We start from the raw sequence: 12,937 nt of genomic DNA on the forward strand, positions 1-12,937 counted from the left end.
TGAGCTACCAAAGTGTGTTGTGGGGACGTCGTGAGTGTAAATTTTAAAGCAACAATTAACCAAGAAAAAATTACTTGTGATGGAAAAAACTGGCCCTAACTGTTCCACTACCACTAACCTACTGGACACGTGTTGATAAACTGTTGAGGGAACTAATTTACAGCAGATACGCATCAAAATATGCTCCAAAAACATGGAAAAAAAAAACAGACAGTAGACTTAGATTTCCAGTGATAAGTGAACGTACCTGTTGAGGAGACTTGGTTTGACCAGAAGCCTCATCCATCTGAGTCTGAGACTGGAGAGAAGGATCATCCATCTGAGTCTGAGACTGGAGAGAAGGATCATCCATCTGAGTCTGAGACTGGAGAGAAGGATCATCCATCTGAGTCTGAGACTGGAGAGAAGGATCATCCATCTGAGTCTGAGACTGGAGAGAAGGATCATCCATCTGAGTCTGAGACTGGAGAGAAGCATCATCCATCTGAGTCTGAGACTGGAGAGAAGGATCAGAGTCACCTGCTGCTCTGCTATTAGCAGCGATGCTGCTCTCCTGCAATAGAGAAAACATCAATAATGAGAAGTTTTCACAACATGGAAACACAAGAGACAAATCTAATGTAGACACTGAATGACCAATGAGACAGAGAGAGACAATCAACCTCATCTTAAACATTTATCACTGTCCTGCATCCTCTGTCTGAGCTCACACACACACACACCTTGAATAAAACGGGCCTCAAGGGGACCTTTCACACACAACGTTATTGTTCCTTATGGGGACCAGATTCATCTAATTTCACATACCATCTCAACTCCAACACTGAGCTACCAAAAGTGTGTTGTGGGGACGTCGTGAGTGTATATTTTAAAGCAACAATTAACCAAGAAAAAATTACTTGTGATGGAAAAAACTGGCCCTAACTGTTCCACTACCACTAACCTACTGGACACGTGTTGATAAACTGTTGAGGGAACTAATTTACAGCAGATACACATCAAAATATGCTGCATGCATCAGTCCAAAAGTTAAATAAAAAGCTCCCATCAATTAAAAAAAAAAAAAAAAAGGCTTACATGGCTCTGGGGGATGAACAAAGGCCTTCTGTAGTGAATCGATAGCCTGACTTCGTCATACTCATATTCTAGGCAGAATGTGAGTCTGATACTGCTCCATTGCACTTGAATTATGGGGCGTGTCTTAACCGAACCAGAAAAAAAAAAACTCTGCACTCAATTGGATAGACCTACAACCAATCAGAACAATGCAGTAAGTGACGTATGTTGAGCAACGCATAGTTGTCATCAGAGTTCAACTGCACGCACGCACGCTGGAACTGGAAGAAGTAGGAAAGTAATGAGTGTAAATGATCTTTGCCGCTGTTGTAAAAAGATTTTAAGAATTCGCGGAGTACTTACAAGCACGAATAACATTTTTGGGAGAAACACAAAAGGTGCATGTATATACGAACAAGTTCTCTGTTTAGGATTAGATCTCGACAATAATGAAAATAAATCTTATCGCATTTGTCGGCCCTGTCTCAACTTTATTACACAGTTGCAACGCGACTTGACTAACTTTAAAAAAATGGAAAGACGACGAAAGAGACAAGGCTGAAGAAGCGCGTGTTCATCTGAGGCTTCAGAGAAAAAAGATCGTGAGCCTACCTTCCAAGACGCCCTATCTTACGTAACCGCAGATAGCCTGTCCATCATCGATTAAAGCCCGCCCTGGCAATTTGATTGGCTCGGCCTTCTGGGAGCCGAGCATAATTACTCCTCAATGGATCGAGTCCAGACAGAACTTCCCGTCAAAAAAATGTTGTGGGCGGGGTTCGGGCTGGCACCCAGGCTAGTGATTAGTTGATTTTTTGTAGGAAGAATTTCCATTCTGAAAAATGTTGTTTGAGTGTTGCTTGTGCTCACTGTTGTAAATGGAAGCAGCCTCGGGGGAATTAATTATGAGGTCAGCTTTGCGCATGCGCCGCTCAGAAGTGACGCACGCGGAAACGCAGCAGAGAGATCAAAACAAAACAACGGTCACTAATTAGAAGTACAAAACGAGGATTTGTAAAGAAGAATGTCAGAGGATTTCCATATAAGCCAAGAGGAGACTGGTTCTCCTTTGCTAAAGTAAGGAAACTTTGCTTCCTTTGATCCTGTAAACAAACGTTGGTTTTCACGAGACTCCCCGGCGCATGCACAGCGATGACCTCCATACGTCATGCTCCCGGAACTGCTTCAGTGTACAACAGTGAGCTCAAGCTACATTAAAGTGACTATTACGTTTTGAATATGGATATTTTTCTTAAAAAAACACATTGATTAACTACAGGAGGACTTTGTTAACCCCCCCCAGAGCCGTGTGAGACACTTTTTATTATGGATGGATGTGCTTTATTTCACTTCTTTTGGACTGATGCATGCAACACCCGCTGAGTGCCATTAAACAGCTTGAAAGATCAAAGACAATTTTATACAGCTCCGACTGGATTCGTCTGAAAGAAGTAAGTCATATACACCTAGGATGACTTGAGGGTGATTCATTTATGGGCAAATTTTTATTTTTGGGTGAACTATCCCTTTAACTTTTTTAGTGATAAGTGAACGTACCTGTTGAGGAGACTTGGTTTGACCAGAAGCCTCATCCATCTGAGTCTGAGACTGGAGAGAAGGATCAGAGTCACCTGCTGCTCTGCTTTTAGCAGCAATGCTGCTCTCCTGCAAGAGACAACATCAATAATGAGAGGTTTTCACAACATGGAAACACAAGAGACAAATCTAATGTAGACACTGAATGAACTATGAGACAGAGAGAAGACAATCAACCTCATCTTAAACATTTATCACTGTCCTGCATCCTCTGTCTGAGCTCACACACACACACCTTGAATAAAATGGGCCTCGTGGGGACCTTTCACACACAACGTTATTGTTCCTTATGGGGACCAGATTCATCTAATTTCACATACCATCTCAACTCCAACACTGAGCTACCAAAGTCAACACGGAGTGACTGAAGTGAGTGTAAATTTTAAAGCAACAATTAACCAAGAAATAATTACTTGTGATGGACAAAACTGGCCCTAACTGTTCCACTACCACTAACCTACTGGACACGTGTTGATAAACTGTTGAGGGAACTAATTTACAGCAGATACGCATCAAAATATGCTCCAAAAACATGGAAAAAACAGACAGTAGACTTAGATTTCCAGTGATAAGTGAACGTACCTGTTGAGGAGACTTGGTTTGACCAGAAGCATCATCCATCTGAGTCTGAGACTGGAGAGAAGGATCATCCATCTGAGTCTGAGACTGGAGAGAAGGATCATCCATCTGAGTCTGAGACTGGAGAGAAGGATCATCCATCTGAGTCTGAGACTGGAGAGAAGGATCATCCATCTGAGTCTGAGACTGAGATCCATGGAGTCTGAAGGATCATCCATCTGAGTCTGAGACTGGAGAGAAGGATCATCCATCTGAGTCTGAGACTGGAGAGAAGGATCATCCATCTGAGTCTGAGACTGGAGAGAAGGATCATCCATCTGAGTCTGAGACTGGAGAGAAGCATCATCCATCTGAGTCTGAGACCGGAGAGAAGGATCATCCATCTGAGTCTGAGACCGGAGAGAAGGATCATCCATCTGAGTCTGAGACCGGAGAGAAGCATCATCCATCTGAGTCTGAGACCGGAGAGAAGCATCATCCATCTGAGTCTGAGACCGGAGAGAAGGATCATCCATCTGAGTCTGAGACCGGAGAGAAGCATCATCCATCTGAGTCTGAGACTGGAGAGAAGGATCAGAGTCACCTGCTGCTCTGCTATTAGCTGCAATGCTGCTCTCCTGCAAGAGACAACATCAATAATGAGAAGTTTTCACAACATGGAAACACAAGAGACAAATCTAATGTAGATACCAGATTTTTTTTTTTTTTTTTTTGGTGTAGTGTAATAATATTTATTCTTCTATGCATGGAATCTCGGGGTATTTAAATTCTAAATTGGTCTAAGAACGTATCATTCAATGTATACACACACACACAAAAAAAAAAACTGACCCAAAAGTCAGAAATAATTGTTACAAATTATTTTCATATTTCTAATAGATTCAAATTTTAATTTCTTCACCCACCAAAAAGGAGTTATTCTGTATACAGTGTGCTGTGCAACTTACTTGGGTTCTCCATGGGCAGTCGTCTCCCCCATAATCGTATGTGATTTCTTCCTCTTCTTTAATGTCTTTCAGCGCAAATAAACACAGGTGTGCCTTTCCATTCACATCAATTTTCTTCATCTTACAATTTGGATGTTGGTGGTCATCGTTAACTAACCGTCCAAACGATCCATCTTCCCTAGATGCATCAATGCTTAAATTTGAGAGAAAAAATAAAATTTTAATCAATACAAGTGTTACAATATATCACGACAAATCAGTGTCTTAGGCTGTATTTACACTGCATGGTTCAAGTGACCCAATTCCAATTTTTTTTTTCATCCCATGTGGCACATCCCAAGAGCCACGACCGTTTAAGCAGGAAAGTGAAGAGCATGGATTCAGATATTCTCCGATTGGTTTCAGGCCTCATTCATATGTGAAAATAAATCAGATATCATTGGATACATGCAGACAGATCGGATCTTCCCCAGTAAATGCAAACGCTACGTCATTGAAAAGTCAGTTTTTTTTAAACATACCAGTCACAAATGAAACATCCCTATTTGAGTAGCAGAGTATTAATTTAGTTTGTTTGTGTTAAATAAAAGGCAATCTGACACTGAAATGTGTTGCTTTTTAAGCTGAGAGCTCGTTGCTGCTGTTGTCAGTGACAGTGGCTCATGCACCCCATTCATTCCACTGAAACCACAAAGTAAAATGCACACACACGTCCCTGCCCTTGATATATGATCACTGATGAACGCATTTGGTTTTAATGAGGGATTTTTTTTTTTTTTAATGACTATATGATTCAAATGAACTCAGAAGCTGTGACATGCTTAAATATCTAGGGGGCGGTTGCATAAAAGGTTTAAATTTGTCTTAAAAGTTAGTCATCTCATTTTTTCTTTAAGATGGGTAAAAAAAAAAAAATTACATTCGGTTACATAAAAACTTAGATTAGTTAAAGTGGAATCCCAAATATAAGACTAATTACTCCTTGGCTAACTGTTTATTGGTCAAACTAGTTTCATAAGACACTGTCATAACATACAGTTGCTGGTCATGTAATTAGAATATCATCAAAAAGTTGATTTCATTAATTCCATTCAAAAAGTGAAACTAGTATATTATATTCATTCATTACACACAGACTGATATATTTCAAATGTTTATTTCTTTTAATTTTGATGATTATAACTGACAACTAAGGAAAATCCCAAATTCAGTAGCTCAGAAAATTAGAATATTACTTAAGACCAATACAAAGAAAGGATTTTTAGAAATCTTGGCCAACTGAAAGGTATGAACATGAAAAGTAGGAGCATGTACAGCAATCAATACTTAGTTGGGGCTCCTTTTGCCTGAATTACTGCAGCAATGCGGCGTGGCATGGAGTCGATCAGTCTGGGGGACTGCTCAGGTGTTATGAGAGCCCAGGTTGCTCTGATAGTGGCCTTCAGCTCTTCTGCATTCTTGAGTCTGGCATATCGCATCTCTTATTTTTTACAATACCCCATAGATTTTCTATGGGGTTAAGGTCAGGCGAGTTTGCTGGCCAATTAAGAACAGGGATACCATGGTCCTTAAACCAGGTACTGGAAGCTTTGGCACTGTGTGCAGGTGCCAAGTCCTGTTGGAAAATGAAATCTGCATCTCCATAAAGTTGGTCAGCAGCAGGAAGCATGAAGTGCTCTAAAAACTTCCTGTTATACGACTGCGTTGACCTTGGACCTCAAAAAAACACAGTGGACCAACCCAGCAGATGACATGGCACCCCAAACCATCACTGACTGTGGAAACTTTACACTGGACCTCAAGAAATGTGGATTGTGTGCCTCTCCTCTCTTCCTCCAGACTCTGGGACCCTAATATCTAAAGGAAATGCAAAATTTACTTTTAACAGAGAACATAACTTTGGACCACTCAGCAGCAGTCCAGTCCTTTTTGAAGCGAGACGCTTCTGACGCTGTCTGTTGTTCAAGAGTGGCTTGACACAAGGAATGCGACAGCTGAAACCCATGTCTCTTGCATACGTCTGTGTGCGTAGTGGTTCTTGAAGCACTGACACCAGCTGCAGTCCACTCTTTGTGAATCTCCCCCACATTTTTGAATGGGTTTTGTTTCACAATCCTCTCCAGGGTCCGGTTATCCCTATTGCTTGTACACTTTTTTCTACCACATCTTTTCCTTCACTTCGCCTCTCTATTAATGTGTTTGGACACAGAGCTCTGTGAACAGCCAGCCTCTTTTGCAATGACCTTTTGTGTCTTGCCCTTCTTGAGCAAGGTGTCAATGGTCGTCTTTTGGACAACTGTCAAGTCAGCAGTCTTCCCCGTGATTGTGTAGCCTACATAACTAGACTGAGAGACCATTTAAAGGTTTTGCAGGTGTTTTGAGTTAATTAGCTGAATAGAGTGTGGCACCAAGTGTCTTCAATATTGAACCTTTTCACAATATTCTAATTTTCTGAGATACTGAATTTGGGATTTTCCTTAGTTGTCAGTTATAATCATCAAAATTAAAAGAAATAAACATTTGAAATATATCAGTCTGTGTGTAATGAATAAATATAATATACAAGTTTCACTTTTTGAATGGAATTAGTGAAATAAATCAACTTTTTGATGATATTCTAATTATATGACCAGCACCTGTAGAGGCTAAGTTTATGCAACTGGCCCCTGAGTATTATTCCAATCGCAAGCTTTCAGCGGAGCTGCATACATAATCCCTATCCTAAAGAATCTGTACTATTTAATTATTTTTTTTTTTTTTAGTAACTATTGCATTAAAAGGTTGCTATATGAATTCCATGTCAATAAATTAAACTTAATGTACTATTGAAATTGATTCAGGATGTCATACTGTAGATGCTATTTTTAGATTGCGTCACTGGGTGTGGTGTGAAATTGAAGTGTTGGATAAGTGTCACTCTTAAAAAAAAAAAAAAAATGTAAGCACGTTGTCAAAAAATTTATATAGTCACAAAATCAGAATTGGTCATGAAGTCGTGCAGTGTAAACGCGGCCTTATTTACTATAGTATAACACAAGGAATATAGCTCTGATGCAGTGTGACTTCTTACCACCATGTTTTCCCTCTCCACTTAAACTTAACATAAAAAACAGCACAGGATGGGTGGTAGAGTTTTCTTCTTCTCTCCAGCTCTGCATAATTTATCAATTCACCCCTGTACTCCACAATAAAATCTCCTTTGCAAAAGGAACCTTTTGCAAATAGTCCACGTCCTGCAAATACAGCAAAAACATTTTCACCAAAAAAATAAATCTTGCAGATAAAGGATGATAATTGTGCACACAGAACACATCAATAGTAGCTTATTTAAAATATTCTGCAACCAGGTTCCTAATTAACATACCCAGACGTTTTTTTTTTTTTTTTTTTTATTACGTACTCATAAGGTTATGGTTACATATTATAGTAATTATTAACTGATAAATCAATCATACCAGATACCACCTTACCTTTCACCGCATTGATGTACTTCACCTCTAATTTAGTTTTGTCAGACTTTGTGACAACATGATGCATGGCATCCTTAAGAGGGCTGATTCGTGGTGGCATTTCAATCTGGAAAAAAAAAAAACATAATCCCATAAGCATAAAAATTACACTGTGATTATGGAGATATATGCAAGAATTAAACTAAGGTGTTTAATAAGCAGATTTGAACGTTATTGTCATGCGACACTGTATTTTACTTTTGTAATGCAACACTGCATTACAATGTTATCAATTTATCAATGTAACAAATTAAAACATATTAACAAGGTTACCTAAATCTAGCACAACACTAGCGTTTAGGGCATCAACTCACTACTTTAATTTAGGCTCTAATCTCTCATCTCTAATCCCAGGCCTTGAGAACTACTGATCTGGACCTTAACCTGACTACTCTTATGGACGATCTCACCATACAAACCCTTGTTTATTTTAAATACTGTCATTACTAAATCGAAGTTTAACCTTCATCATTTGTTCATTTAAAGCTAACGTTACTTTCCTTTTTTATTTTGCTTCATTTCTCTGTGAAGCACTTTGACACGAGCCCAGTTAATTAATATGACAAAAAAAGAGAGTTTTTTTTTTTTTTTTTTTAAGTAAAACCATGTTTTTTGGTGTATTGACTAACATTTATATAACCACACAAATACAATCTAAACTGCTTTTTTGTAGCAAAACCATGGTTTATTTTCGTAATAGGTGCAATAATCCCCACCCCTCCCCCGCAGAACGCGATTTAAACCCGTGACCAAACAATAAATATAACCTTTCTTTAATATAAAAAATCAAGTAATTCCCCTCCCCCTCCAGAACTAACGCAAAATACACAGAAACAAACTGAATATGAACCGAATCGCTACATTAACAATCAGTCAGGCTAAAGATTTGATAAAGTTTTTCAGTCAAAAATGATTCTTAAATATTAAATTGTATTATTGTGCGATCGCTAATTGAAAAACAGAGAAATATTACAGGCCACAGGTAGGCCTTAGCCTCAATAGTTAATTAGCACTAATGTTAACTAGCTAGCCAACGACTTTAGATCTAATTAACCTAATTGGTTTAAAATGTGCTTACCTTGTATTTCACGTTTTCCTCTGCACAACTTTAGAATCTCCTGCAAACAATCTCCTCGATTCGGTATCTCCTGTAAACAATCTTCTTATCGTCTGTCCGTGTGAAGTGTCCATTTAATACACATATTTTCATATTGCTGCTGATATCGTTCCTAATGAGGACGAGGAAGTGGGCGGGGCCGACCATATATGGAGAACGTGTGTGTGAAGAAGCGCGCGCAGTACCGCTCAGAAAAGTTTGGGGGCGCAGCTGAGCACTCCCTTCACACTCACACATTCACGGATAAACGTGTGTTATGGGCCATCGCTGAAACTCCGCCCAGCACCTTCACAACAGCTCCTCTACTCATTTATATGGCTTTCCCTTATGGGGACCTGACTTTTGGTCCCCACAACGCAAGAGGTCCCCATGACGTGACTGTGTAAACAGACTCATGTCCCCACAACGTGATGAATACCAGAACACACACACACACACACACACACACACACACACACACACACACACACACACACACACACACACACACACACTTCTCTCGCTCTCTCTCTCACACACACACACACACACACACATACTCTCTCTCTCTCACACACACACACAAACACCACACACACACACACACACACACACACACACACACACACTTCTCTCTCTCTCTCTCTCTCACACACACACACACACACACACACACACACACACACTAATCTCTCTCACTCTCTCTCTCTCTCACACACACACACACACTCTCTCTCTCTCTCTCTCTCTCACACACACACACACACACACACACACACACACTCTTCTCTCTCTCTCTCACACACACACACACACACACACACACACACACACACACACACACACACACACACACACACACACTCTTCTCTCTCTCTCTCACACACACACACACACACTCTCTTCTCTCTCTCTCACTCTCTCACACACACTCTTCTCTCTCACTCACTCTCTCTCTCACACACACACACTCACACACACACTCTCTCACTCTCTAAAAAAAAATATTCTCTCTCACTCACACACACACTCTTCTCTATCTCTCTCTCTCTCTCTCACACACACACACACACACACACTAAAACCCCTGAAAGAGGACTGTTTTGCAGAGCTTCTTTCTCGTGCTCCCTTTCTGTAGTTCAAGAGAGGCGAGTTTGGCAACATGGTGGAGCCTTATCTTTACAAACACGGACACAACCAATGACAACAAATCAGATTGATGGTTGTCAATGCCAAACTGGGTCTCCTCAATGTGATCCCCAAGAAGGAAAACATCCTCTGTCCCAATCTCCTCCCGCACAATGTGTGTGACTGTTGACAGCTTAGGAGCTTGTATTGCTGAAGCTTGGCGGATCACCCTCTCTGCAGCTCTCAGCACCTTATAATAATAATAAAAATAATACATATTTATATAGCGCTTTACACAATACTCAAATACACTTTACAGAACAGAGAAAATAAGAACAAAGCAACCTTAATATACAAAGATTAAAAGATTTAAAAAAATAAGATAACAATCACACCTTCACTGTGCCTTGTGATGGAATCACTAGGCCTCCGTTGTTTTTCAGGGCTAGAAGGTGGTAGCTCTTGTCAAATGATGCTGGTCTAGCATCTCTGACCAAGCTTGCACGGCACACATCACAGGACAGCTTTTGAAGAATCTGCCGGACTACAAACCCTGCTATGTAGACCAGAGCATTTTCCACCAGACCACCAAACCGAGTGGGGAGATAACTGTGGTCACACACAAGGGCTGAAATGTTGGCGAATGGAGATGGGTGCTCTTCAGCAGTTTCAGCAGAGGACATCTCCACAGCAGACAGGGACACAGTGTGATCTTGTGCTGCCACATTGCCTGTCTCACCAGGTGAGACACCACACCGAACCATCAGACGGCGGAAGATGCCCTGGAACTGGCATGCCGATGGATTGTTATTCCAGCCGCCTTGTATAGCAAACAGGCACACAATACATACATTACTCACAAGACAAAGATATTAATTAGGTATATTTTCAGAATTTACTGTAATAAAAAGAACAACAACAACCCCTACCTGACGCTCTGATTGAATTAAATAGGAGCTCCAAGTGATCCTGGCTGAACCTGTAGGTGAGCACATACCGCTGAACTTGGAGCAGTTCAGGAATCATCAGCATCAACGTGTCGATATTGATGACAAATCCAATTATTGACAAGTACCTGCAAAAGAAAAAGTTGTATTATTCTGATCATGACGAAAGAAGACACCCCAAGAAAGCACCATGTGAAACAGCTACCAGGGTGGATATATTAGGAATGGGATCAGTTTCTTGTTTAACTATATAGTATACTTGTAGACAATGGAACAATATCTTGGAAATATGTAATTGCAGAACTGGGAGAACTTAAGAACTTGTAGACAATGGAACAATATCTTGGAACAATGTAATTGCAAAACAACACATGCAATACCTACCAATACCTACCATTTTGACTTATCCTATCCTACTATCCATGTACTTGATGTTGTGTAATACATACCATTTAGAAACATCTAGTACCTGAAACACACTGAATACAAGGTAATTCCAACAGAAAAAAAACTGCATAAAAAAAAAACACATTTAAACGAGAACATCATATCAACATACATAGTTACATACCATCTTTCTGACACCTGCATAAAGTTGATGTGCAATACATACCATTTAAAAGCATCTTGGACCTGAAAAACACACCAATAAAAAAAACAAGACAATTTAGGCACAAACAAAACGGAAGCAGTTAGCATCTTAGGAACGCGATGTATAAGGGAACAACTGATCATCTTAGGAACGCGATGTATAAGGGAACAACTGATCATCTTAGGAACGCGATGTATAAGGGAACAGAGTGTAATTGAACTCATGTCATGAACTTAGCAACCACTATTTTAATAGACCTCTTAGATCGGTGAAGCGGTGTTCCATCTCTTGTTACCAAAGAGAGCAAGTACTCCCTGGCTCTTGACAAAAATGCTTTCCTCTCAATCCAATTCAAAGCACCCAAGGGAGCTTTGAATCCTTTGGCACGAGGATTGCGTCCATTCATTGTATCAAACAGCCTGTCAATAATCTATACAGAAATATCGGTATCTAAAATCAATATCATTACAGGGTTTCATTAGGTATCAGATAAAATCTCTCATCAGAAATCAATACTCATCTATTGGTTCTATAATCACTAATTGTATTACCTCAATGAATTGTGCTGTTGCCTCACAGTCCTTAAACTGAGAGTACCCAAGATCCCTCATTGTGCGGAGAGCCACTGACACAGAGCGACTCAGTGTCTGTGCAGCCAGGGACACCCTCATCTTGTGGTTTTCAAAGTAGACGTGTTTGTCTGTAATTTTATTGGCAGCATGCAGTCCATCTTTTTTTTGCACATCATTGAGATGATTGATGTACCTCCAATTGATCTGTCCGGTGGTTGTTGCAATTGGACTGTATGCCTGCAGAGTAAGAATCAGTCACTGCTCATACAAGTACAAACAACATAATGTTGATCATCATGTCCAGCCATAACTGTGCAAATGGACAGACAACAATATTTAGATATAACTTTTAGCAGCAGAGGCATAACTTGTACAAATAGGTCTCCACCGATTGTTATTTACCTGCAACATATTACGTGCCAACTTGAGCATGTGGCAAGCATCCATCATTACAAATACTTTCTCGCCAGTCACTGGATGCGAGAAACTGGTTTGAAGCGGCTCTCGTGGGTCTCCCTTCAGCTCACACACCCAAGTTGGTTGCACATGCTGACATTGGAGGCATGACCATCCATTGTTACACATACCACCCTAATGCCCCGTGAATGCAGCTCCTCCAAAAGCATGACTGAGAAGGACCCTTTGGGTTTCTGGAGAGAGAGACTTGGTCAGGAAGTAAGCAATGGGAGCCTTCCAATGTCCTTGTAGGCCAACCACCATGAACACAAGAGCCTCGGTAGCAACCTCAGTCTCACTGTTTCCATCACCCATGTCTACAAAACCAGACATTGATTGTGTATGTGGATTATATTGCACATATTTTCTGATGGACATGGCATCCAACATTAGTGAAACACATCCATATTTAGCCTGGTCTCCTTGGCATCTTCTCTCCAGCATATCCAGCATCATCTT

At 40.3% G+C, this 12,937-nt stretch overlaps 1 protein-coding gene across 1 annotated transcript; it reads right to left on the reverse strand.

Moving 5' to 3' along the window:
* Window positions 1-9,798: 9,798 nt before the first annotated feature.
* LOC109109958 lies at window positions 9,799-12,573 on the reverse strand. Its single transcript, XM_042753030.1, has 5 exons — window positions 12,425-12,573; window positions 12,002-12,259; window positions 10,841-11,491; window positions 10,307-10,731; window positions 9,799-10,161 (listed from the first exon to the last, which is right to left on the reverse strand). Exons 3-5 carry the CDS (start codon window positions 10,941-10,943, stop codon window positions 9,862-9,864), a joined length of 828 nt encoding a protein of 275 aa, XP_042608964.1. The 5' UTR covers window positions 10,944-11,491; window positions 12,002-12,259; window positions 12,425-12,573; the 3' UTR covers window positions 9,799-9,861.
* Window positions 12,574-12,937: the final 364 nt, after the last annotated feature.

The sequence above is a fragment of the Cyprinus carpio genome, chromosome B25 (assembly GCF_018340385.1).
Source record: "Cyprinus carpio isolate SPL01 chromosome B25, ASM1834038v1, whole genome shotgun sequence".
NCBI lineage: Eukaryota > Metazoa > Chordata > Actinopteri > Cypriniformes > Cyprinidae > Cyprinus > Cyprinus carpio.

Coding starts and splice junctions, on each gene's coding strand:
- LOC109109958 (XM_042753030.1), bottom strand. CDS start 10,943: ATGCTGATGATTCCTGAACTGCTCCAAGTTCAGCGGTATGTGCTCACC. Junction 10,732..10,840: donor TAATTCAATCAGAGCGTCAG/GTAGGGGTTGTT, acceptor TTGCTATACAAG/GCGGCTGGAATAACAATCCA. Junction 10,162..10,306: donor CATCACAAGGCACAGTGAAG/GTGTGATTGTTA, acceptor TATTATTATAAG/GTGCTGAGAGCTGCAGAGAG.